The sequence below is a fragment of the Glossina fuscipes genome, unplaced genomic scaffold (assembly GCF_014805625.2).
Source record: "Glossina fuscipes isolate IAEA_lab_2018 unplaced genomic scaffold, Yale_Gfus_2 2, whole genome shotgun sequence".
NCBI lineage: Eukaryota > Metazoa > Arthropoda > Insecta > Diptera > Glossinidae > Glossina > Glossina fuscipes.
Genome location: NW_023998416.1, coordinates 34,589,994 through 34,617,971, shown reverse-complemented (window position 1 = coordinate 34,617,971; position 27,978 = coordinate 34,589,994). Strand labels below are relative to the sequence as shown.

At 34.2% G+C, this 27,978-nt stretch overlaps 1 protein-coding gene and 4 non-coding genes across 5 annotated transcripts; 2 read left to right on the top strand and 3 right to left on the bottom strand.

The window, feature by feature from the left end:
• Positions 1-5,246: 5,246 nt before the first annotated feature.
• On the bottom strand, positions 5,247-5,319 carry Trnav-aac. Its single transcript has one exon. It is a non-coding gene; the product is annotated as a tRNA-Val (tRNA).
• A 1,352-nt stretch (positions 5,320-6,671) lies between these two features.
• Trnav-aac lies at positions 6,672-6,744 on the top strand. Its single transcript has one exon. It is a non-coding gene; the product is annotated as a tRNA-Val (tRNA).
• Positions 6,745-10,575: 3,831 nt separating this feature from the next.
• Trnav-aac lies at positions 10,576-10,648 on the bottom strand. Its single transcript has one exon. It is a non-coding gene; the product is annotated as a tRNA-Val (tRNA).
• An 84-nt stretch (positions 10,649-10,732) lies between these two features.
• Trnav-aac lies at positions 10,733-10,805 on the bottom strand. Its single transcript has one exon. It is a non-coding gene; the product is annotated as a tRNA-Val (tRNA).
• Positions 10,806-20,295: 9,490 nt separating this feature from the next.
• On the top strand, positions 20,296-26,307 carry LOC119633699. Its single transcript, XM_038027385.1, has 2 exons — positions 20,296-20,704; positions 26,008-26,307. The coding sequence occupies exons 1-2, from the start codon at positions 20,408-20,410 to the stop codon at positions 26,185-26,187; spliced, it is 477 nt and encodes a 158-aa protein (XP_037883313.1). The 5' UTR covers positions 20,296-20,407; the 3' UTR covers positions 26,188-26,307.
• Positions 26,308-27,978: the final 1,671 nt, after the last annotated feature.

The following is a 27,978-nucleotide window of genomic DNA, read 5'->3' as shown; positions in this document are numbered from 1 at the left end:
ATGTGATGCTTTGGTCGTTTTGATTCTCCTAAAGCGTGTCAACAATATTTATTTAAATTTTTTCTAAGCTTGTAATAATTGTTCTTGTTAAATTCTACTAAGGGTAAAAATTTACATTTATATACGTTCTGCGGTATAAGAACGTTTTTAATTGGTTTTAATCTGCGTGACGCAATCGCCAGTCGTTAAAGTTCTCGTCGAACAATAGAGAGGAAACGTGAAGATGAAAATAATATAATGACCCTTGTGTAAGTAAACTAAAGAGTGTAAGTAAAGTTCGAGCGGGATTTATGGTCAGCTCAATATTTCCTAGGAAATGTTTGACAGGAATATTTGTTGCTTGACTGTTCACTGATAAGTTACGCGGACGTTCTAACCGCATCCTGCGGAATTTACACAGAAACTCTTCTATTAGCTTCACTGACCAGTCAGCGGCTCGTCAATCTGCGTTTTTGTCATTTGTGAAAACCGGATTATTGCTTTGTTGGCTTCTTTGGAGCACGGGTTTCATTCTTTGATGCCATTACGAACGAAGAGATCAGTCGACCTTCCGGACTTTGGCACCGCTTGCCCATTAAACTAATAGGCAAAACCATTGCAAGTTGCCATTTGTCTATTATCCTTAATTAATTCAGCTACCTCTAGGTCTTCATCCTCTATCGATTCAATGTGTTTTTATAGGGCCGCCTGGTTGGTTCCCTCGCGCTGAAAGATATGCTCTCGACAGACACCAGAGAAATTGTAATATTTAATAAATGTTTCTGTACTTTCAACACTAAAGATCACACACACATGTGTACAAAGAGTATAATTTGTCTGCTTGAGCTTTTCTTTTTTATTTTTTTTTACTTACCACAGTAAGAGCAAAATATTTCTCAGAGTGTTGCTAGGCATAGACGCATGATTCTACAAATCAGCATAAATGAAGGAGTTGATCTAGTCTAGTATGTCTATCGGACGGTCTGCTCAAATTGACGGAAAGCACTGGGTTTTTTATCTTCACTTAATGAAATTTTTCCCATCATCGAAAATCGATTATATATAACTATGGCCGCATATATGTAGCTTGTATGTATTTACGTACAACTATGTATTTATCTGTATGTGTGTTTATTAGAGATTATCTTTTTTATTTGCCGCCTATGCGAACATTTATATTAGATCTCGTTAATATCTCATGCCTGTGAACAATTTTAGCAAAAGACATGTGAGCCATGAGCATTATGATGATGATGGCACCCTTGGGTAAAACGAAGAATTTTACTCTTCAGCAAAAACAATAATTTCATTGAATTCCTCATTTTTCGTAGGAGGTATCGATGTACCTGATGAGTGCACATGTTTATGAGCTTTTCTTCATTTTTCTGTGGAACACTGTGTGTATTTTTTTTGTTTTGCTCCGTCAATTTCTGACTGTCTCTTTTTCTTTCATTATACGATTTACAAAATTTATTTATATATTATTGTTATCCTGCAACATTTGTGGCGCAGGATATATTAACTTTCTGCGCACGTATGCGTACGTACTTCGTTTTAGAAGGACTTAAGGTATATCTGAATTTTATTAAATTATTTTATTATATTAGTTGGAAGGACTTAAGGTAGACCGGATTTTTATTAAACCAATCGGTGTGGAATCATTCGCTTCATTGAAGCAAGCTTGTCTATCCGTCTGTCTGTCCTACAAATCACAATTTTAAAGTTAATTTTTATGATATTTTATGGCCTTCAACACGATCCTTATTGAAAATGTCATAAATTGAACAATTTTTCCGATCACTCCCTCACAATGCCTTAGTTTGAGAGAAATTATTATGTAATAATAATTTTCCTTTCTGCAGAACTGCGCGGAAGTTTTTGTATGGAAAGAAAATGTAATTCGTAGCACCTTGATGAAGAATTAAAAGATCTTTGACAAGAAAATTAATTTTGTTAAATTTGATTCATGTCAGTCCCCCGGTTTAGTTCCTCTTCCGCATGAATACTTTAAAGGAAGGCATGTCTTTACGCGGAAAGGTATTTATTTTACCCGAAAAGTAAATGAAGAATTGTGTTGGGCGAAGTGATATAAGGTACATGATGGTCGCCCTTTTCCGACTGCATGTATGGTTACCAGTTTTCTCAATTTCTCAACGTAAAGAATCGCATCACGATTTTATGGTACAACGATTGCAATGCGGTACAAAGCTCTGATTGAAATTGTAAAAATGGGAAAGAGTTTTTTTTTTTTTGATTTACTTCAGCGCTAAGCAAAGGGGCTCATGTGAGTGTATATGTACGATAACCTGAAAGCCGTCTTGATAAAGGGAGATGTCATAGTTGAACGAACGTGTAACAGTAAAATTAATAAATAAACAAAAATTATTATCAGTGTGTCATCAGTTCAACCCCTGCGTCATCAAGATCGGATTGACAAAGTGTTCAAGGACAGAGTATTTCCGAGTCAAGCTTTAGGTTAAAAAAGTCCGTTGTGTTTATTTAATTCAGATAAAGATGTTTGCTCATATTGTTGCCCGCATTCTGCGATAATCCTATTGAATCCATTCTCAAATGACAGGCAATATTTCTTGTTTTTTTCTACCAATCGAAATGTTCGCTTAAGCTCCCCCTTTTCATTTAAAGATTTCTCCCGTTCATTGGCAAAAAGAAATGGATAGAATGGATTTTTTATTTATTATTTTCCAAGGCAAAAGGGGTTGTTATTGCAAAATGTTGCGTATGTACGTTTTTTAAGAAGTTGTCTTAAATATCTTTATTTTTCTATTCTAGGTTAGGTTTCCTACGTGCTGATTAATAATTTTGGAGAACTTAGTTGAAATTATAAAAGAGGTAATTAAGTAAGAGTATATTGATTCTTATGATAACATTTGGCTTTGCATTCGTTCGCCAACACATCCACAACAAGAAGCCAAAACAGTTATGCCGTGTTTCGCTTGTGCTTGTGTGATGATTGTGTTTCACTTGTGCTCCGTACTTGAAATTAAAATTGTTCTATTAAAACTGCTTTATTAGTGACGTGCGTCTCTTAGTAAGAATTGCTCGTAAGCAGATGTGCAAAGTTGTAAAACAAAAAATGCATTTAAGGGTAGACAACTTGACTCTTGTTAAATGAAACTTAAGAGTAAAGAGATACGCTTCGAAGAAATATTCTTCTGAAGGGATAATTTGAAATCGTTTATAATCGTTTTCGGGGTTTTGTACAGGGTGCTTTAGCAGAATTTGCAAATTTTGAATTAGAAGTAGAAACTAGAGGGTTTCGAATATCGAACAAACTACAGATGTATAGACTTCAAGCCGTGCTTGCCCGGCCAGTTTGTATTTTATATAGATGCGAGGGTGGTTTTTGTGCGGATTTTGTCCATTTGAAGACATTTGGAAAAATTGACCATGAGATTTCGGCCTACATGCTTATAAGTTGCTCTTGACATTCGAGCCAGCAGAACATGCATAATGTCGTATATTCACATCATCATTATTATTTGAACAGAACTATTTTGAGCGAGGAGTCTCGTTATTATCTGTCTGAATACTTGGACAAACAAAACCTTTACAGCTGTAGGTTCGCAAACTCAAGTGAATAATCGACTGACGTCATCTACTAACTATACTTTCTTTTTTCTTTCATTCAAATAACATTTCGAACTTTTTCTCGTTTTTCAACTATTTTTGATCAACCTTTGCGTTGATGTCCCTTGTACATGTAACAGAGTTGCGGTCAGAAAGAAAAGGAAGAAAAAAATAGCCACACCTCTTTGAAGGGGTGTGGCCAATCGATCAAGCGTCTGCAACAGACTTCACCATCCACCAATTTTTCGAAAATAATGGCGGTTTCCCTTTTTACAGTGGACGAATTGTGTTGCGGGATTCGGTTGATTGATTTCTTTAGCCTGAGCACGGGGGCGCAGTTGGGGAAACGATCCCTCTATTGCACAACATACTTTATCGACATGCAGGCTTTTCGAAATGTGGATTTCATACAATTTTAAACTTTTTCTTTGGGGCTACGTTAGAGGTGAAGTCTACATCATTACTCTCTCAACGATTTAAACATTCAGAAGCATCACTTGGCTTGCTATTAGTGACATATGGCCGCTATTATCCCAAAAATTGGCGAAAGAATGATTCTTTGTTCGACAGATAAGATCTTACATTACTAACCCTACAGTTTCTGCTTTCGATAAAATTTATATTTTCTATCACTTTTCAGGAAAATAATGCAATTTTCTCTTGCTTTAAAATGTCATTCCTTCTTCGAAGACTCATTATTGCAGTCAGAAGCTGAATAAGTTAACTTAATGCGCAATCGAAGTCCTTGAAATTAAATAAATGAATTTGCTAATGTGAAAAGCCAGCGTACTTAGTTCGATTTAAACCATTAAATAATTGAAAGCTTCTGCTTTACGTTTGTTGTCCTAATGAGAAATTTTCGGCAATTTATGTAAAGATAACAAAAGTAAAACTGAATACACTCTCGTAAATGAAACGAAAATATTTACGAGAAATACTGGGACATACGAGTACGTAAATGGTGTCGCATAAATTATGCTAATAAATTTATGGCAATTAAAGCCACCCGTGGTTACAGTGGAATACATGAGTGTTGAGCGAGTGTTAAAGCGCGAACTCCAAATAAATGCATTCAGAAAGTAATACATTTTTTAAATTATAAGTGCATGTAGGCTTTTATAAATTAAAAGAATTTCCCTAAGGCCTAATTTAATTAAATTTGTGCATATGAATAACTAAGCAAGTTGTGTAAACTTTCCTGAAAGTATTGCCCACTGAAGTAATTTAATTTTTGCTTTACCTCAATCTGCCCACAACAAGTTAAACAAATTTAGTAAAATTTCTTCAATTTCCCTAATAAATATCACATACATTTGTACACCAGCTCCCCACGGTCCGCACGGTAATTACTGCCAAATAATTTACTAAATGGATAATTAAATCAGAATTAGCAATTAGATCACGTTTCGCGATAAGACAGTTCAGTTACAGATTATTAGTTATTTTACAAGTTTATGGCGCATACTTTTCGGAGACTCATGCCAGGCAGAATTGATCAAACTATGCTATACAAATATTTAAAATATTTTTAATATTTATTATACCTTGTAATGAATGACTCCAACTCGTACTCTTAATACATATGTTTGCTTCTTTTGCTCGCAACGAGAAGATCTATAATGTTTGTATGTTTTTTTGTAAATGCGAAATAAAAATAAAAAGTAAACGTGACAGAGCGATGTTTCCGCCCGGTTTCGAACCGGGGACCTTCCGCGTGTTAGGCGGATGTGATAACCACTACACCACGGAAACGCTTGGTTAGATCGTATTTTAGTTTTAATAGAAAAAACTAATTTTTTCTTATATTCGATTTTTTAATGACGCTGTACTTACACTATAAGCCTTTCTTTCGTATAACTTTATGTGATGCACTGCAGAATTCTTCAGGCTAACAAAAGGGTTAAAAGGAAATATTGTTTGACCGTTATGAATTATTTGCACAAAGTTATTCGGCAAAGGTCACAACAAATATGGTCGGATAATTTTTGATCAGTCCAGACATTAATGCACCCACTTATACCACAATGACTCTTCGAAATTTGTATACCAGAAATTCAACTCGTATAGTTTTTCAGTCACTTCCGACTTAACTCTGTCCATTTCTGAGTTTTTTTCAAGCTTAAAACACCCGTTCACACATTTAACATGTAATCTCCATGCGAAATCTGTTGGATTCAAGGCGAGATTTGCCCTTGGTTTCATTAAAAGGGGATCGAAAGAGTCTGAGTCACATCGACAACTTAGAGAAATGTTAGGTTCATTGCACCAGTGTTGAAGGACGCTATGTTGACGAATAAAGTCGAATTTTGGAAGAAAAAGGTTTGCTTTCTACTTAGTTTCAAGATCTATTGGCTGATGTAGTTATTTCATACTAGATAACTATAAATTACAACGAAATGAATTTTCATTTGAAGCAGTTGAATGAAATGAAAAAAATACGAAAAAATACAACACCCACCTAACAATGTAGGATGTTGAAATCTTATTTTCGTATCCATCATCATCCTTTCCTCAAAACGTTTGCAACATCAAAAGGAAGCTTCAGAGAGACAATATATATTCGCGATGATTATCAAATTCTGAAGCGGTTTGACCACAATTAATATAGAAATAATACACGTATCTTGTCGCATTCTACTCTCCAAGCCCTTTTATTTAATATCAATATCGACGGTATTGTTAAGAAAATATTACTTCATCATGTCCTTGTGTTCAGCAACCTGCATATAAATACTTGCAAAGTATCTATCAATATTGAAGCCGATAGGTTCTCCTTTGCGACCAGGAGGGTGCTAACAACACGCAACGCACAGACGGACAGACATGGCCAGCACATTGGTTGCAATGGAGATCACACAGATGGAGAGACAGCCAGACGGACAGATGGACACGCTTAAATCGGTTCAGAACATGATGATGATCGAGAATATACATACATATATGGCGTTGCAGACATTTTGATAAATAAATGTACTCCTCAATATTCAGTGGTGGTTATAAAAATTCGGATTTGAATAGAATTTATTATAATACAATTTGTATACATTAGCTAAAAATATATTCGTGTTGTTCACATAAGAGAATAATGAAAGTGCACTTCAACCGTTTCCGTGGTGTAGTGGTTATCACATCCGCCTAACACGCGGAAGGTCCCCGGTTCGAGACCGGGCGGAAACATTAGCTTGGTATGGCCGCGATGATGTTTTTTTAAATTCGCGTTATTTTTTTTTTTTAAAAAAGCAAATACGTATCTGTATGATAACTAAGTGCTGAGGCAATCTCACTTCAAGCTAATAAGGTGTGAACGATGAAAGCGCTGATAATTATCATTTGAGTGATTTTTATAACTTTTCACTAAATAGATTTTCAGGCCGATAAAATTCTTAAATATTTAAATGTTTGTAGACCAGTTAGCCATTTAAATCACAGCTTCATTTATGTTCTTAAAGTTTTTTTTTTCTTTTTTACTTTATAAAGAACATTTTCCTGCTGCTTGAGCGCAATAAATTGTTAACCCATTTAGTTACACCTAAGCACCTTCATTTATAATATTTATATCGTTCATATAAATCGCGTATTTGTATGCGTTTAGCAGCTTTAAAAATACGTTAAATTCCAAGACTTAACCATAAATAGGATAACCCGGTAATATAGCCTGTGGTTGTATTAATCAGCAGCGTTCATAAATTGCAATGTATGGAAATAAAATATTAGTTAAATTGCTCATAAATATGAGAAATATTAAAAAAGTTTTTGTGAGTTAAGAAAATCGAGAGAGGGGGGAAAAAAGAAAAACTAATCTTTAGTTCTTTTATTTAGTTATTTAATTTGTTTTTTTTTTTTGGTGTTCCTTCTCCTTGAATGACTGCAAGTTGGTCATGTAAACAACATGCAAACCAACATTATCAATGGCTTGGTCAAGAATTTATGCAAAATAGTTTTCGTAACAAATTACTTTCAAATATTTAAGTTCTTAATTTTCTTTGTTGTTACAAAGTTAACCATTCGAATAATTTGCGTAGTTTTATCTAAATTTTACTTTATCACTCCGAAACTGGATAATTCGAGAAATATTTGCAACTTTCATTAAAAAACTTTTAATGCATTTTCTTTTTTTAACTTAAAAAACTGGAAAATCAATTATTTACTAAATAAAAGAGAGTTAAAAATGTCGAGTAATGAAAATGATTTTCACTTCTTTTACATCTCATCTCACATGTACTTATCATTGAAAGTGACAATATTTACTAAGTCATCAGTGCGAATCTTTTGTGAATTTTTTTAAGCACATTTTCCTAACGTTTTAAATATATACGAAAAAAGTCCAACGGGCGTCGAATGCCGGGCCTAACTTAAGATTTCAAAGGGCTTTTTTCTCAAAAGCACAATTTTTAATTTTGCGATATTTTCGACGATTTCATTCACTATTAGTTTTAAAAAGTAGTAATGGCCGTTTTTGGAAAAAGCTGTTTTAATACCTAAATAAATACTTAATAAGTGTTTATCGCACGTAAATTCAAGAAAGTTACGGATAATTTAATGGTCACAAAGCAGCGTTATCTCTTGAGGGTGCTCCCAGATTGATTTGGTTCATAGATAATTTGAATATCTCGGTATTCAAAGGGTTGCTTAGTCTATCGTTTATTACAGACATTTTCGAAACAATAAAAAATGGATGGAAGTCGAGAATCATGTCATGTATATGATGTGGTGCGTTTGATTTTGCAAATGACCGTTCAAATCAGCACACCTTACCGTAGATAACTGACTAGTAACCAGGAGCGAACACTTGAACTAAAGCATCACAAGCGTAAAGGAGTTCGCTGCGGAGTAGTAACAGCGAAAATCTTATAAAACTTTTCATATCTGGATATATTGTAAACGTTTCAAAATAATTTCAAAATAATCATGAAAAATCTAAGTAGTAACATGATTCATCTCCAGTAATCTATGGAGTGCATTGAAAACGCAAAGTAATGTTGTTTTATTATCAAACTTAATGAATATTCTTGTAATTACGGTTTTATGTTTATTTTAGTGTGGATCTAGAGCACCACACACAACCTTAGTGTTTATTCAGTTTTAAATGCTCCGCAGCCAATGTAGATTGCGTTGCATGAGGTCACCGGAGCACAAGAACGTGCCTTGAATTCTTTCTTTAATATAAAAGAAAATGGTTGCACCCTACATTACTAGTGGTATAGTTTGCATTAAGTTCGTGTATTACATGTCCACGAATTATTCTGCGCCATCTACAACACGCATTATTTTAATCAATTTTGGTGCACTGGCGTCTTTAGTCTAAGTACGAGTTCCACTGCAAGTGAATTGGACAACTCATCAAATAATGTCATATTCTGAAAAAAGAACCGTTCTAACAGGAAAAAATGGGTCGTTAGTGTACTAAATGCGTGCGGAAAGTCGAATAAGATGGGACCTATATTTTGAACTCTATCCCCTATAAGTGAATAAAATATTGCTTTGCATCAAAATCCAATTTTCACAACTTTACTGAATTCTCTATTCTATTTGTAGAGGGGTAGTTTCAGGGGGTTTAACGCAGGTGCCTGCCGGAAAGGCTCAACCCTGCGGTGCCCGCTGGCACACGGAGTGAAACGTCACTCACGTCCCACAGGGAGCAGTTTGGAGAGGGGTAGATGAACCGCTATAGGATACTTAAAGGTTGACTTTGCCCAACTTTTATTCTCTCAAAGTTATCGTATGTGTGTACTTTAGTGGTCGCGAGTCATGGATAACCATCCGTACATCAAAATTTGCAGCTGGTTTATTGGATTTAAATAAAAACAAGTGCATTAAGTACGCTTTGTTTTACAGTTCGTTAGTTGAAAATTAAGCACTTTGTCCGAGAAGGACAAGTGAGTAAAATCGTTGTGTTGTCATCTTGCGAAGGCAGGCTTTTCGTTCTATCATTTATTCGTTTTCATCTCCTTTTAAATTTAAACATTTTGTTATTTAAGTTAATTTAAGATAGTTCTTGTAAACTAGGTAACGCTTGCTCGGATCTTATATCCTGGAGCTTATGCTTCTTTATTTATTCGTAAATAGGTTTAATTATGTTTTTGATAACATAATAAGTGAAAATGCTTCTTTTCAAATTTTTTTTTTTTTTGTTTTTATTTTTTGCTAACTTTCTATGAAAAATCCTCTTAAGTAAATCCATAGTGATGTTATTAAGTCACTCAACATTTTGGAGAAGAATAAAAACTTCTAGTATAATACAATGAGTGACACATGAAATATGTTATGCGTTGGCACAGTTGCCATAATAAAGATAACAATAAAGTTGACGACGCCAATGGTGGCAGACATATCAACCATATTGTAATAATAAAGAAATATTCTGTTATGTAAATTTTTAAAATCACGCCTTTACGTCATACATGTTCGTGTGAAGATGTTTACCAGGTGTCACTTTCAGGGATGCGTTCTATCTTCCAAAAGTTAAAAGGGAAAGGCAAGTGTAGAAAGCATTTTGCGAGAGCTACAATTACAATTTTATTTATGTCACCCACCGAACTTATAGAAATGATAATTAAAAGTTTTTATGGATATGAAATATGCTTGAGAAACGAGGGCAACTCTTGTGAAGATAAATTAATTTTTACTCAGATTACATTACGATGCAATATAAGATGATGGGTTTCTTGCTCTTATACGGAAATAGTATTGCCTTTAAAGTATATTGGAGGCGAATAATTTATGAGTGGAAAATGCGAGTCAAATCTCATTATTGCATATTGCTGCGAGGAATGGCTGCAACTCGAAAGTTTGTCAACATTACTTAAACTAGAGAAGAGCCGATCTGCAATGCTGTAACCAATATTTGCACGAAAACGTTATTTGGTTACTGGGAGCAAAGAAAACGCATAAGACGCTTTCATTTCATGTTAATAGCTTTCTTATATTCAAGATATCTAGGGAGAACTTAATTTTTTTCAATGGATACATTTTTGGATGGGAAAAAAAAAACTATCTCCAATAATTGCATGTTTCCGCCCGGTCTCGAACCGGGGACCTTCCGCGTGTTAGGCGGATGTGATAACCACTACACCACGGAAACTTACGATAAAATCGTACGTTGTATTCCTGAGGTTGAAATAACGAACAATTATAATAAAAAATTTACAAAAATAATCACCACCATTGTTCCCGCCCGGTCTCGAACCGAGGACCTTCCGCGTGTTAGGCGGATGTGATAACCACTACACCACGGGAACACCTGGTGGGCGGAGAATTGTATTTATATATGTACGCACGTATTCCGGCAATTATTCTGCTTATTAAAATAAAATCAGATTTTTGGTAAGGAATAAGAAGAGTATTTAAAGGTTTAGGGCATGAACAACCTAATTACATTTATTTTTAAACTTCATTTCAGCCCAATGACTCAATTCATGCAACAATGAAAATTCTTAAGCAAACATTGGCTATGAAAAGGCGAGCACATAAGCGTGTATAAGTCCGCTGGGGTGCTTGCAAGAAATGGAACGATAATTTTAGGTCCATGCTCAACGTTAGGACGCCTAAACTACAATAGGATTCTTTTCACTTCTATGAAACTGACATGTCTTGCTACGCTTTTAAAAACATTTGACGACTCACTCCTAACAGATGACAGGCTTTTCTTCTCAAAATAATGATAGTTTAAAGTTTAAAGTTTACTTTGTACCCTTTTGTATACCGCTAGAAATGCTAAAATTATATAAGTGCATTATAGACCGTAACGCGTACAGTGTAAAACCATGCATAAAATAACCTACACATAATTCTAAGTAAGTTTTATTACTTTTATAATTAAATATATTTTATGCATCTCATCATATTTATACAATTGACACATTTGCCCGTTTAATCAACTTACTGACCTACTCCATTTTCGCGTTGTTTCCGCTTAATCTTCACATTTACTTTCATTGCACAGCAACGCTAAGTACGCGTATTCATTTTTAACAATATTTTGACCTAATTTTGATTTTGTTGTGCATATGTTAGGTCGTTTTGTTATGCTACGTTCACTGTATCACATAATTGCGTTTTTAGCAATAGGAAAGCTCAACGTATTAAGTAATGTATACATTTTAAGTTAAAAGTAGGATTTCCTTAGTGTTATAGGAGCCACATAATGGTTCAAAAGTTAATATCTTATGAACATTTAGATAATAAGTCTATCTTTAACAAATAAAAATTTTAGAATTGGTCACGGGCCACCCTTAAATACCTTATTTCAATGATGTAATGGCTTTTGAAAATATAGTATTATGTGAAAAAGTATATTGATGAGATTGGAGACTTTCGCATCTAGCATTTCCTGAAACTCTGATGTGAAAGAAACACTTGGAAATCCTTTGTGAATTGTAGTTAAAACTCTACAAACCGTTAAAAATATCTGCTTTTTAAATGTTATACCTTGGACAGGTCTCGCTCTCTAACACTCTGACACGAGTCAAAAAGTACCGCATTTCGATCACATATTTTTTCCTATGCTGTATGTACGAGCATAAGCGGTTGTATGCACAAGTATAAGTAATAGAATCCACAATTTTTGATTTTTTCTATTATATGTTTGGCCGTTCACTTTTGGTATTTTGATGCCGGCACCTATGAACTTTAGTGAACTTTACCTATTTTCTTGAATTATCCTTATTTTTCTACATATCTCTCTATTTATTACCGAAAGGTTTTTATTATAATTATTCCTCCTAGTTTTCATTACATATATGTTTGTTATCCTGTACCCATTTTATAATCAGATTCGAAAAGTTCACTTGCGAATATATATTTTTCAGTTTCAGTAATCATAAAAGTTTGAATATGCCTTGAAGTGTGCACGTTATACGAGAGCGTTTAAATTAAACTAAGTAGCAAGGCATATGAATGTGAACTTGCATATACTCGTATCATGTCGCTTTTGTGGCATAGTTTGTTTAGGTGTTTAGGCTGCAGCGTAAGTGGAAATGGAAGCGACGGCTATGAACTCAAGTCCGGTCGAATATATGATATGTTTTTTGCTTAAACTAATTGAATAAGTATTTTATTTAATTAAGTAAGGAATGAACAATACATCCTTTTGTTTTTGTTTTACCCGTCCTGCGTAGCTCTAGGATTGGTGCCTCACCTAACTAAAACTAAATTTATGAAAAAGCAAAAAGAGGTGTCATCTGTTCGATGTATATGCTTGTGTTAGGTTTCGAGAGAGACCGGTTGCGTGTCTGTTTAAGTTCACCACATAACTGTCTAAGGAGAAAGTCTAAGTCGCTCTTAGCGAAACGAATCTCCATTATTTTCATATTATTCCCGAGTACAAAGAGTATTTTCACTATGCATGTTTGTTATTTTCAGAAGGATAACCGCAAGAACAAGCCCCACTTCCAGACAGTCATCTTTGGCAAAAAAAAGAACTAAACGATCGATGTCTTGCAAGTGTTAATCCCGGATAAAAATTGGGTTTAAATTGCACGCTCTTCCGTAAAAGCATATGTGACTTACGAGTACCATTATTATTCTGATAGTTGTGAAATGGCAACACGGGCAGCCTCCTATTAAGATTAAGGGCTGCACTGACGTATAAAACTTGTAGATGTAAGGGAGGCTCACAATTAACATTTTAAATGGGTTTGCTTTACGACGCATTTACTGTAGAAAATTACTAGGACTGTTTTCGCCTCAGAATGACTTTCTGATACCTAAATATATGAAAAATGTTGTCTGCGACCAAATTTGCTCTCTGTTTTAAATTATTACTCATATTTCACTTTTTTTCAAAACACTGCTTGCAAAGTCAGGTCCACTCTCAGAGTTGAGTTAAAGAATTCAACCAAACGCAAATACTGTTTCCTGTCGTGCTCGTCTCAAAACGAATTAAATCCATTTTTGAAAGCGATCTTTCTTGAACAACTTGTAAGTTGAATGCAACAGTATTCGAATGTATAGAGGAAGAGAAAGAATTGAATTAACTGAGATCATATTTCTTAGACGATTAATGCAATGAGAGACAGGGTTATGTCAAGTCTCTGGGGTGCATAATTGGAAGAAGAACTATGTGAAGGTAAGCAACCATTGGTGTGCAACCATTCTCGCAAACTTAATATACCCTGGCAAGTGATGATGGGGTGCATAATTGGAAGAAGAACTATGTGAAGGTAAGTTGTGTAGAATGTGTTATGTTCGCGAGTAATCACTTTTCCATTCTTGCATTCGTCGTAAAAATAACACCAAGGTATATGTGAAAGCTATGTCTAAATAGAAATCAGTTTTGAAACTTTTTTCTCTTAATTTAATTAGAAAAGGTAAGCGAGACCGGTTTAAGTCTTTTAAGGAAAACCTAAAGGAGCCAATAAGGAACTTGGTACGAAAATATCTCAACATCTTTATGGCGTTTCTAAGGCAAGTGAAAGTTTGAAGCCTGGGATGAGTTTTGCTGTAAGAATCTTTGGCGTCAAATGTTCACGTGCTTTGGAATTTTTTAATCTTGTCTAAGCTATTGTTTAATGTTTAAGTAAATCTTTTGCCTTTTATTTTTTTACAAATGTTGACGAAGTCTTTGTTCTGGAAAGCCCAGTATCCATGCTGTGTTTAAGGTCTAAGGAGAAGGATTGTCCTCTAATCTCATTTGATTTAATTTTGTTAACTACGTTTACATCATCAACGTTGCTTAGGCATTTATAGAATAAAGTTTGATTTGAGCGATAATAATGAGTATTATGATTACAATAACCTTGTAAGGACGATGCTGAAATGGCACTAAAAATGCCTCATTAAAATATAATGGAAAAGAACTTGTTTTCCTTAAGGCAAAATCTATACAAAAATCAATTTTACTTTTATGAATGGCTTAAGCATAAACTTTTCATGACTTTCATGCACATGTTTACTCGCCCAGTCAATATTTTCGCTAAACTGAAAACACAATAACAAACGCAGTAGGAAGACATAGCGAACATAGTGATGGCAAAGGGGGGGGGAAGGAAAGAAAAAATAGATAGAGAATAAAAGAAAAGAAATCTTGAAAAAGATTGAATGTCCTTTTGTAATGTCAAACATTGAAAAGTTATGAAAAGAAGAGTATTTCCTATTTGGCAGCAAAAGCGAGGTCCACGTCGTACGTGCACGGCACTTAAGTAACCTTTAGTGCACGTAGAATGCGCGCTTTTTTATTATGACGACATCAGTATTTTGCAGCCTCATAAAAACTTTCTCCTTCTGACTGAGATGCTGGCATCATTCCAAAATGCTCTACTATCGTTTGCGTCTCGACCTGAGTGCGTGTGTGCCGTTCTTACTGATGATGAATCATTTTCGGCATTTTGCAGAATTCAATTTAATTTTTATTTTGTTAATTTAAATTTCAAAAGTGTGGGCAGCGCTTCTCCGAACTTATGAATGAGTTTCTCTGCAGCATTATTTAGTTATACCTTTGTTTCTAAAAATTCTTTTCATCAATGAACTTTTTGGTATTACGAGTGGGAATTTAGAAAATCAATTTCATACCACATCCAATTATTACTGTTATATAACTCAATAGAAATTGATGATGTATTGGCATTTAGTTGAATCTTAAAATTCTCTACAATACTGTACCTTCTATACGTAAAAATACTTCATGAAAAGAAGTAATGCGTTTTTTCCCCTTTGTTAGGTTCTTTTCTTTTATTTTCCTTTCTTTCAATCACTTTGACTTTCAATTAAGTCACAATTCAATTATTGCAAAGATTTCTCACGTTACATATCTCAGCCATGTAAGGCTTTTGTTTTGTGTGTGTCTGTGCTTCTAAGTGGCAAAACACTTCCTATTCAGCTAATGCAAATGGAAAGAAAAGGAACCTTTTTATAAGTAATCTAAGATCTTCTTTTCAGTTTTCACCCCTTCTCCCTAATTAATCCGAGAATGTTAATGAAATAAAATTTATAGAAATTTGGAAATACGCCATTTTTGCGAGACATGTTTAACTGAAGAAGCGATGCGACAAACTAGCGTGATTGGTTCAAATATAATTTCAAGGAGAAGAAATTCTAGAGAGATGGGTAGAAATTTTTACCAAGGTTCATTTTTATGTAGTCAACGAGTTTTTTGAATGCAAAACTTCTATTCTCGTCCCAAAAGAAGGACACTCCTTTGTTAGCAAAAAATGTTTACATGAACTTATGGCAAAGGTTGCATGCATTCTTTTAGATACCGCATTGTTTTGAAGATACCGCAAGCAATTGGAATGAAAAAATCGTGTGTTGCGTACGACCCGCAGAATCACAACACTGTCCTTCCAAATTCGCGTTATTATTCCCTTGAAACGCAGCTTCAACACAATCTTTGCGTGAAGCGAGATGATAAATTAAAGGGGAAAGAAAACATACAACTCTATTGTCGACTTCAAAAGCTTCCCGTCAAGTTTTTAATTTCTTGACAAAAGCACGGAAAAATTTCGAATTGTCCTTCAATGCTGATCTTGATGAGCAGTGCAGTACCGTCAATGGGACTGTTTTTAAACGAACATGAACAGTTTCCAAAGATCTTTATTCTAATCGGTCGCAGGTGTTCATTGTGAAGAAGCACAAGATTTCAAGGATCTTTTCCGTATAATGAGTTTTCTTCTACATACACTAGAAGGTTCATAACAATCTACTAAAGAAAAAAATTCGAAAAATTTACATTGGTCTTATTCTTTAATGAGAACGTCCCTGTGGCAAGTAAAGTGTGCTCGTGGCCGTATTTAACGCAGCGTTAAGCTAATGTAGTCTATCCCCATATCTCTAAAATGAAACCCGAATCAATGGGGCGCTCCGTGCAAAATGTTTCGTCTATCAGCTATATACAGAACGGTATGAATCGTTGCAAATGACGTGAACCTACGAAAGAAAAAAAAAAAAAAACAGAAACGATAAGAGCGACTGGGAGTGATGCACTTTGAAATTGAAAGAAAATAGTTTTTACATCTTTGTATGTACATATATATATATACATATATATGTATATAAGTACGTGCGAATGTATATTTATGTACTTTTATATGTTTGTGTATGTGTCTAGGTAAATGCTTGCTTTCAGCGTTACGATGTATTCAAATGCAACATTCGAAACAATTGTTTCTCGAAATGAATTTAAATGGACACGTGTGATAATTGCTGGAAAAGCGCAAGCGCTTAATTTGTTTGTGTTGTGCTCTATGGTAAGCAGTCGACCGCCCGCCCAACTATCGTGCGTAATATTCAGGCCAAATTTTCTAACCATCCCCACCTTTCGAAATGGTCATAGAATTTTCAGTACTAAGTCGCGTACACAGCGATATGCACAATGTGTAGAGACAGTAAATATTCAACAATGAATTGTGTATTTTGGGGTCTGCAGAAAATCTCGGAGCATGTTAAACTACATAATTTATAGATTTTCTTTGTCATTATGAATTTGTATGGGTGTATGTATGCGTGCTTGAGAACATGCTTTTCTGTTTTATTAGCCAAGATAACTGATATCGGTATAGAATACCCTTTAAAAAGGATGGAAAGAACGGGAGGTCGATTGGTTAGCTATAGTATCCTTATTGTTGCCGTTTAAAGTCAAGTTAAGAAGCGAACGTATCTCGTCTCTACGTATTTGTCTATGTGGGGGTATGTGTGTGTATGTATGGTTATATGTATCTAAATGTATTTTTGTTATTGCTGTTTTAGTTTTCGGTGTATGTTGTCATAGTTATATCGAGAGAGATTTCTTTTTTGGCTATAAATACAATTGTTACCACAGGATATGCGTTCAAACACTAAATTGTGTTATCCTAGATAAAGTCGAGAGCTCTTCACAAATACTAATATTATAAAATACATAGCAAAAAGCAAAAAAAAAAAAAAAATAATAATAATAATAAAATAAAATAAAATATAAAAAAAGTGACTAGAATTTTATTAAAAGCAAATTTTAAATTAAATTAAAATTTAAAATTGTATTAAATCCATATATTGTGTAAAAGATTTTTTTTTTTCAAAATTCTTGAATAAACAAATATTTGGAATTATTTAAGTGATTGCATCGCTAATTAAATCACTAAAATAAAGAACTGTTTACCTTTAAAGTAAGTAAACTTGGCAATCTAATCGAATGGAGTCAGGCAGGCATTCAATTCAAGTCAAATATTTAATCGGTTTCCATAACTAATTAAACACTTTAAAGAAATATTTTGTGCAACTCGTTATAAAGCAAGAATTCCTTCCTTTGGCCTTGTCGTGCTTGTCGTGTTGCAATACTACGTCATTATTTTTGTAAAAAAAAGTTGTTTTTAAAAATATTTTTGTAAAAAATTCTTTATTTTCATGTTTTTATTAAATTTTTTATTTTTTTTTGTATAATTTTAACATTATAATTTATAATCAAAATACAATTTTGAATAAATTTTAAGAAGATAGTCTCAGCTGCCAGTGCTCATCTTACTTTAATTCACGCATTTATTTATATTATATAAAAATAAAAAAAGTTTAAGAAAATTTAAAAGAAGGAAAAGGCTTTTTTTTTTGTTTAAGGCAGAACACAATAATTAACATTAATTAAATAATATTTAAATTAATAGTTTATATTAGTTTTTAAATTAAAAAAAAAGGAAGCATTTTACAAAAGGAACGATGACTTGATAGGTGTAAGGCTTTCAGGAAATTTCGTAGCTCATATTTTCTATTGAAATTAAAAAGAAAAAAATAGTTTTAAATAATTAAAAAAAAATTGATGTATAGATTAGACCATGGGTTGGCTCTGGGATGTGACAAACACCTCTTAAAGGTTTCCTCCTCTAAAGTGGCGTGAGAAGAGAATAAGATCCTATAAGTTAAAACACAAAAGTTTATATTTATTTATCAAACAAAGAGAAATTTTTTCTGAAGTCTTATCTTACCTTATCTCACAGTTCTACTACTTAGAAATATGGAACGCAATTTGGAAAACTGTACCTAAGTACAAGGCGGTAATTAAAATTTAGGTAACTGACCCATTAGCGCTTGTTACTGTCAGAAATTGGCGGAAATGCTTCCATTAAGATGAAGAGGACTTTTAAACGGTTTAAGGTGCTGGCTTGTTGCACACTTTCGATGATTCATACCTTTTCAAGTTGCACTACATCACTTAGAGCTTGGCGAGAAAAGCAATCTTTAGAAATATTTGGGAACTTACGCCTTTTCAAAACCCTAACTCGTAAGTCACAAGTAAGAGTTCTTATTTTATTTGGAAACCTATTTGGAATCATGATCTGATATCATCTGAGAAATGGTTATAAATTTTTTATATCCATCATAAGGAGCATCTGTGAGCGTTTAGGGCAAGTAGTTATTGTGAGAATCTAAATCCGTCATTTAACAAGCCCAGTGATGATTACTCCATAAGTGGGGGCGAAGGCGTTCTACATGAACGTGTATTCTGCTGTGAAGATGAAATATAAAGAAGCCTTTCCCGATAGCTTGGATCAAACAGCCGGCTGTAGTGTTGCGCAGGACTCCATGAGAAAACAAAAGCCTCCCCTACTCACACATTAGATATAGATTAGAAATACAACTCTATCGCGAAACGTGCACTTATATACACCGCTATAACATTCCCACAGCATAGACACTTCACTGGGTTGTGAAAACGGGACACGGCACTTGTATGTGTAGATGGCTAGGCCCCGATCGATTCAATCATAAAAATCATAAAAAAATATAGTTCAAAATATATACGTAAAACGATGTATGAGCGACGTATCGAATCAGTGAATTTTTTCTCCATCATGGATAAGTTAATAATGGTTAAGAAATACGTCCAAAAGTGAAATTCTTTCGTTTTCCCTTTGCTTACTTTAAAATGTTGTCATGAGAGGGATTTGCTCGCTTCATTGGCAAAAAATCGAAAATGTGACGGCAAAGTTTTCTCTCCTCGTATAATGTCATTGGAAAATTATTCTAAGAATTTATTTTCAAATACTATACACACGCACGTACTAGTTTACTGAACAGTTTCGAGGAAAAAGTTATTGAATTATTGACTCCATAAAGTGGAGACATATTGTGGCGAAAACAATCTCAAGTGTTTATAAGAACGGACATAAATTTCATTTATGTTATTTTCCGGTTTACTTGCAAAATAACGTCAACTACGACTGCAAAAGGCCAAGACAACAGATATAAGGCAAATAAGCAGAAGCAGTAGAAGAAGAAGAAGGAGAAGAAGAAAAGCACAAACACACTGAGATAAACGTAAATAAAAATAATGAAATTTTTAAATATGACTCACACGTGTTTCTTTTTCTTTTTCTTGTTTTTTTTTTTTTTTTTTGGCTTTTTTGATCAACACTTTTGCTTTCGTATTATGATAATTTTAAAATTCTTTAACAAAGTATTATAGGCTATAAAATATTTGCAAACTTTTTTTTGTTTGCTTGAAACCATTAAAAATTCCGGTTTGTTTACTACGGCAAGCAAAGGAATGCAATGAGGATTTCAGACTGCGATTACCAATCATTGGAAATCGTTAAGATTTGAGTGCAATTCAAACTTAAGTACGCCGGACCAGCTGAAGAAACTTATTTAAAAGTTAACATATAATGGATTTTAAAATTTTAACTATTTTTACGTAAATTTATCGAAATTAAAAAGAAACAACACGTACCGGAGACGTAAGATATAAAATATTTAAAATACACAAATTGTTCTCTTTTTAAGGTAACTGAAAGCGAAATTTTTATTGCTGGGCAACAGCAGCAAATTGAAAAAGAAAAAGCAACAAAAAAAAAAAAAAAAAACAGCGACTATCGACTTCAACGGCACAAAACACATTTGTAGATCAACGTAAAATCGTTAAACCGGAAACGTAAAAATGCATTTTAACAAAATAAACAATAACAGCAACAAGAGCAACAACGATAGTTTAACTTCATCATCATTATCATCTTCATCTGTTGTGGCAGTCGGTGATGATTCTGTTTCCCCCTACTTTACCGCCGCCACTGTTTCGTCGTCGGCTTCATGGTTTCATGGCATGAATGCAAACCTTTGTTGGCTTTTTTTGTTGGCTTTGCTTTTTATGGCCCATCAGCAACCTTGCGAATGCCGTTATTTACCGACAAGGTCACATGCTGATGATTTGGATAAATTGCGTGAGCTCATGTTGCAGGTGAGTTTTCTTTTTCGTTTTCGTTTTTTCTTTTTTCCTTTTGTTTGTTGGTACGAACAACTTGTTGCATGACTGCATTTCATTGCCTACTGACATATCAAACTTAATTAAATAAATATGTTTAATCACGCCTCCTCTACATACTTTTCTCCCCATCTGTGCCTCGAGCAAGCACAGGTTTGTCAAATCCTCTTCGAAAAGTTCGCATTGAAAATTACACATTAGGATACGGATATCAAATGAGGGATGAGGGAAACAGCAATGCTATGTTCAGTTACGAGACAAGACCCTTTTCTTCTCATGCGTGTGTATTGCGTATTTGTTCAATTACACGTTAGAGTTTAAATTCAGCTAGAGTTCATGTACGTGTGACCTGGAATTGGGCCAAATAAAAAAAATCTCTCGAAAATAGGGAAAATATTTTCATTGGAAAACCAAAAGCATTTGAGAAAGACCTTTAAGCTAAAGTCAAACTTAATTGATTAAAATCAGCTCTCATGGGCTGCCAATAGATCTCATTTTTTTGTTTTCCATTTCAAGAATTCAGGGAGAATTGGATATCTGTCCTTATTTCTCTGCTGATGAAGCGGGAAGAGTTACAACGATGCATATAAATAGTGCGCTTTTTGAAGTCAAACAGACACACTTCAATGAAAGAAAAGCAAACTTACAAATCCCGATGAACTGATAACAAAGAAAACCCAAATGTAAAAAATTTCTTTTATTGCAGCCTTTCACAGACTAAAGGCAGTGTTGATATAAAATTTGATATATTGCGAGCAACAAATGTGTTGGCCAAGATTGTGTCCGAAGTTCCTGACCTACGGTATTTACACGATTGAGTTACTTTCTACCGAAGCCGTTTAGGCTTTAGGTTCCATGCTAGACTTGGGAATGTATTCAATATGTTAAAACGTTTACAATACCCCATAGGGTAACTTCAGTCATATTCGCCTGAGTGGCCAAGTAGGCAAGTAGTGTGATAGAGCCCTCAATAACGCCGCTAATCTTAGTTGCTTTTACTTTAAGACTTCAATAGTAATCATACTAAAAACTCTGGAGAGTCCGCCAAGGTATATATACATTTCTGATCTCCTTCAACTTCCGGAAGGAATTAAACAACTTCGTCTGTCCAATGTTTTGCGGTAAACGTTCTCCCGGTCCCACGAAACTCAGATTTCGGCTTTGAGTTTGGGAAAATTTATGAAAGTCCTTGCACGCAGGTTGGTATTGAAAATGGGTGAAATCGTCAAATGATACGCTTACACTGTAGTGTAAATTGAGGGTGCCTCCGCTTCTTTTTCGTCATCGGTCATGTAATGTTTGCTGACAAACCCGGCTTCTACAGAATAAATAGGGACACTTGCCGAGCGTTGCCTCTGTTCGCCTTGACGAGAACTTTAAGAAGAAAAGCAGACGTTACCTGTTCGCGCATCGTTTATTTGCCTGATAATTGGCGCTGTTTACGATTCAAGACTGCATTCTATATCAGCTACTATCCTTCCTGCCTTAATACTAAACTGATCAGTCGCATGTAGACAGTACTCCTAAGCTTCAGTCTATGTTCCGAAAGGTAAACATATCTTAAGTCCACGATATGTGACCATAATGAGGAACGATTGCGGTCCTCACAATGCATTTTTCTACTAGGACTTTTAATATGGAGGATATGGGCAGAGAAATTTCACCAAACGGAAGTGTTTATCAGAGTTTAATCTTGATATTTGTCGCCTGCCGCCGAAAGTTTTAAAATCGCCTAAATGAAAAAGGCGAGAATCTGTGTCCCGTAATAGCTAAACGACAAGCTCGATAATGAGGTCAAAGTCTCAACATCGATGCATTGAGAAAGAATATGTTGACAGTAAAATGTCGCGGGAAACGGGTGCTCAAGATTGACGGTAAACACAACTTGCTTAACTTATCAAATAATTGGTTGACCTGCATTTTGCATGCGCCTCCTAAGTTCGCCTGAAGGCAAACATGTCTTTCTTCCTTGTATGCATTTTTATTATTTGAAATTATTCGAAATAACGTTGCGAACATTATTCATTTCATGTTACATGACATGAATTTCCAATTTTCAATAAGAGTTGTTGTTGTATATATGTAATTACAATAACTGCCAATGATTACCTTTGACTTTTTCTTGTCAAGTATAACATTGCTAGACGACTCAAGCGCGAAGAAAGCAGCATTACGAACGAATATTGCTTCAAAAGCTGCCATCTTTTAGGTGAATTAAAATGGAATTTATTATGAATGGCATACATTTCATGCATTTTTTCAAAAAGTGAAAGGAATAACATAAATGAAACAAGAAAAAATATGCTGATAAACATCAGCCTGATGCACAAGTATTCGGACGATTTCCTATGTCTACGTATTGCTGTGGGCGGGCTTTTTTTCTTTCTCTTTCTATAGCTGCTGATGAGAGGTGCGTTCAAATTAGCCGGGTAATGATGTATCGATTTCTAACATCTTGACTTTCACATATACCTACATATGTGTGTAGCCAACGTTGAACTTACTTGACTTCAGTCTTAGATTAAAGCGATTCACACCATAAAACGTTGATATATTAATTAATGCATAGCTCGGCGTTGATAATAATAATTTTTGGGTTCATTTTTCATTTTTGTTGCAAATGATTTTGTTTTTTTTTTCAAATTATTTTATCGCAATATTACGCTTATCTCTGTTTGTTAATTTGAGTAATAAAATGTCTTGAATTCAAATAAAGATTACACGCAAGTATACAAATATATTCATATATATATATATATATATGTATGTATATTTATGTGGAAAATTCAATTACTCTCGATAATTAGCATAGTTCCCATGAGGAATGTGAAAATTGATGTCTCTTCTTCTTTTCTTTTAACGCATTTTGTCACATTTCTATATACAAAGAGTTTATTAACATAATTACCTGTGCTACCTTACTTACGTTTAACCAAATGTTCGCGAGGGTAACAATTGTAAAAATGTGCACAAATTTAACGCTTCTTACCTTTGGTAAGAAGATGAATTACCTATTACGAACGAAGATGGTACAACTAACTATGTCATCGTCGTCGTCGTCGTCGTTGCCGTTACGGCTGATGAGAAAAACAATAACATATAAAAAATTAACACATAAAAGACGCTCAAATAATGTTAACCGTAATTTAATGTACACTATGGCCTCACGCTTAGAGCATGAAAATTGTTAATTAAGTTGTGAATTGTATAATTATGAAATGCTATCACCAGTGGAAATCAACGAAATGATATGAATATGAAATCCTAATTAACTGCATGTCTTACGGCTTAAGAACGCGAGGACTAAAAATATATATTTGAGACTAAATTTTCTTTGCACCCACCACCGAAGCGTGATGGGTTTATCCATTTTGTCCAAACGTTTGCAACGCCCAGAAGGAGACCTCAGGTACCGCACAAAGTATACATATTCTTGATTAACATAAAATTCTGAAACGATTTAAGCACGTCCGTCTGTCCGTCTATCGCGACCGAATATACTTCTTCCACTTTTTCTTTCTTTCTTTTTGATTTTCATGTGTAAAGAAAGTATAAGACATTAGACAATAGTTTTCGGGACCCGCGTATGGACGTTGATTCCCCCGCACAGAAAATTCATATTATTTACGGAACACTTCAAGTCTCAAACGACGCCAAATATCAAAAGTTCATATCATTCTCGATGATTTGCCTAAGAGTTCATGCGAGTTTTTTGTGACACTACTTCTGTTATTTTCAAAAAGATTGAGAAATCCGCACGCATTGTGTTGAAAATATGCCGCTCAAGCCTTTCGCATAAGATCTGTCATAATGCCACCAAAAAAGGACTCGAAATCCTATGCCAATTAAACACACTTCGGCTGCGCTTGCTCTAATTCTGTTGCATGCTTCTCCTGTCATTTATATATGTGCAACCAAGGGTGATAATGCGTAGCTCTGTTAGCTTTATGCGAGACATTTTTTAAAAAAGTAAAGTAGTTTTGTATATTAAATGATTTGGGTAAGTTAGAACAGCAAAAAAAAAAAATGGAAAAAACTCAGCATGGTCTTGAATTGTGTTACGACAAATGTCTTCGGCCGAAAACAACAATTTGTAAATGGTTTGCTGACTTTAAAGCAATACATACCGCTATCCATTCTGATGATGCTGTGAAGTGTCATACCAAAGCGATGATGAGAAAAAATGAACACTTTCTAAAAATTGCTCTCGATAGTTGAAAAATAAAATTGCAAGAGATGCAGATGTCAAAAGGCGGTGCACTCATTAGTTTGTGTAAAGATTTCGGCACGAGATGGTTGTTTTTCAAATAACTACGGAACAGATATATCAGTGCTTTAAAATTACTTGAATTGACCTTCGAATTGCTGTCACACCCACCATACTATACAAATCTGTCCCGCAGTGTCTATTATCTGTTTGTAAATCTCAAATCGATGCAGAAAAGAAACTTTTGATGAAACGATGAGATCAGTGCAAAAACTGAAGGTTAATTTGAGTAAACTTCTCCAGAAAAGCATCCATGGGATGAGGCTTCCTTGACAATACGAAATTATGAGTCTTGAATTATCTTAGGAAACATCAACGATTAGGTTGCAACAAATTTTCCTTCTGTGTTTCTGTGTTCTGTGTACACTGATCGACGTTTTTGTCTTAATCATCGTTGAAAACTAAAACGACGGTTCAGCATTTCTCACAGTGCAGTCCTTTGTGTTAGAATATCTGCTCTGGTGCATCGCTAATAATCTCTGTTCAAAAATGTAGGATTTTCTGAAAATATTGCTTTAAAAAAAAGTTTAAAGTGAATCACTAGAAAAAACCCTATGTACGTTACGAGAGAAGGTTATTGAGCATCGAATGGATGGGATTTGCGGAAAACTTCATTGGTGCAAAAACATAGTTTTTAGAGAAACGAGATGAAATTTCATGCAGTGCCAAGAAGCGACTTCACTTGAAAAATACTGGAGGTTGTAAGCGGTGCAGTTTAAAGCACGACAGTGCAGCCTGCCTTTTGGAAGTCATCCTCCAATATTTAAGGCGACAAATGAGAATTGCTTTAAAAGAAGGTTGCTAGTTAGCAAAGACTTTTTAAAATAAAACTTGAATCTCGATGTTAAGTGAATATGGATTAAATAGCGAACTAGTCGTTTTTTTTCTGACAGTTTCTGACAGAGCGCTTTGTATTAAAAAATACTCATACTAAACTCATAATTGAACGCATAGTGAAGTGATTAGAAGGAAATTCTTAATTCTTTTATTTTCTTTTCTTTATAATTTTAAGATTTTGGAATCTAGTAACGAGGATTTGCAACGATCACCAAACGATGGCATTGGAAACGGCAACAGTTTGTCAGCTCAGCGAGCTAATTGGTTAAATTCTTTGGGTAGCCTGAACAATATGGATGCAAATAGGAAGTACAACATGCCAAGGGGTCTTTACGATAACGGACATTATTATTAAAGAGCGAAGCGATATTTCTAATCAATTTTCCAATCCAGTTTATATCCTGCAAAAATCAGCCAAGTCAAAAAGGAAAACTTTCTTATAAATTTTCAAAATTAAAGATATATGAAAAAACCACCTCAACGTTTAGATTAAAAAATTTGTAATGAATTAGAGATTAATTTAAATAACAGCGAAATTTAAAGAAAGGAAAGTCGACGCAAACTTAAAAACTATTAATGAAAACTAAAACAATAATTTTATTGTAGCATAAATTATTTACCCATGATGAGAATAGAAATTTCTGTATATTGAAATAAATAAATGTGAAAAAATATATATAAAGGAAAAAAGCAAAAAAGAAAAATAATGAAATTAAATAAATAAAAAAATAAAATCTAAAATATTATTATTATAATTTTTTCACCCTAAAAAAAATAAATTCCAGGACTAGAAGTAGAAGCACTAGCAGAAAGAAGTAGAAGAACTAGGAAGAAAACAAAGTGAGTATACCCCCAGTGGCGGGTATAAAAATAAATCAAAGCATTTCGAAAAAATTCGAAAACAAATGAGATAAATGTTCTCAAAGGGAATGAGGATAACAAAAACTCATTTATTATTATACCAACTACCGAAGGACGGGGCTATACTCGTACGGAAGGTTCAGAGACCCGACAAAGTATGCATTACGTCTGGTCAGAGTGAAACTCGAAATCGATTCAGTCATGTCTGTCCATCTGGAATTTACGTGGCTGTCTTCTAGCTGCAAAAATGATGATATCGACTTCAAATTTGGAAGTTTCTCTACGCAGATTAGTATTGAACACGGTCCAAATTGATCAGAGCACACGTCAGTAAAGCCTAAGCACAAAGCAACTCCTTTTTCCTAAAGAAATTTTTGGAAACGTTTGCTCATAACACTAACTTGTTATGAAGGCTGGAATTTTCTACGTTTACTTTACAGAAAACTCTACTATTTATGTACAAAAACGGAAACGATCAGCCACGCGCCAATCAAGTTATAAGTGATTAAATTTTCTTTTTTTTCAATTTTTTGAGCGAAGCAGCGCAGAAAGCTTGAAATTATTTTGGACATTGCCCAACTGAAGATATACTATGTGCCTAAAAGTGCGATAATTCTTAAATAAATTTCGTGGGGACGTGGATTAATATTTATCGTAACAACATGTTTTAGCGAACTAAAAGATAGAAGATGGATTTTATTCCATTCACGCAAGGGGGAAGTAAAAATGTGTATGGTGGTGGGAATGCGAGATTCGGTTTCATCCGAATACAACTTTCTTACTCGTTATTTTGTTCATATAAGAAGAAGAAGAAAGAAAACCATTTACTAATTGATTAATTGTGTTACGAAAAATGCGCAAAAGAATAATAATAATACAATAAACGTGGAGATTAAATTAAAACACTTAACACTATTGAGGTCACGATTATATATAAAAGATGTCAATGCAGGCGAATTGAGTTTTTTTCGCTTCTTAAACAAGCATGAGACGAGGGAGCATTCAATCGTTTTTTAAAACTTTTTTCTGTGTCAATTACTAGTCGAGGTCGCTCAAGGTTACCTGTCCTACGCTATTTATTGAGCAACAGATAGCTCTTAACTACAAAACGTTGGAGAGATACCTTAAATTTGCTTAAGTTTTTTGACTATTCCGGGAACTCGAAACTCGAAAAATTTTTTTTTTCTTTTGAACAAAGTTTGGAGGGGACTATTAGTTATACACAAAGTTAAAATTTCAGTAAGAAATCTAAGCCCATGTGTATACATACATATATATTGCGTTC

Coding starts and splice junctions, on each gene's coding strand:
- LOC119633699 (XM_038027385.1), top strand. CDS start 20,408: ATGCATTTTAACAAAATAAACAATAACAGCAACAAGAGCAACAACGAT. Junction 20,705..26,007: donor TGCGTGAGCTCATGTTGCAG/GTGAGTTTTCTT, acceptor TATAATTTTAAG/ATTTTGGAATCTAGTAACGA.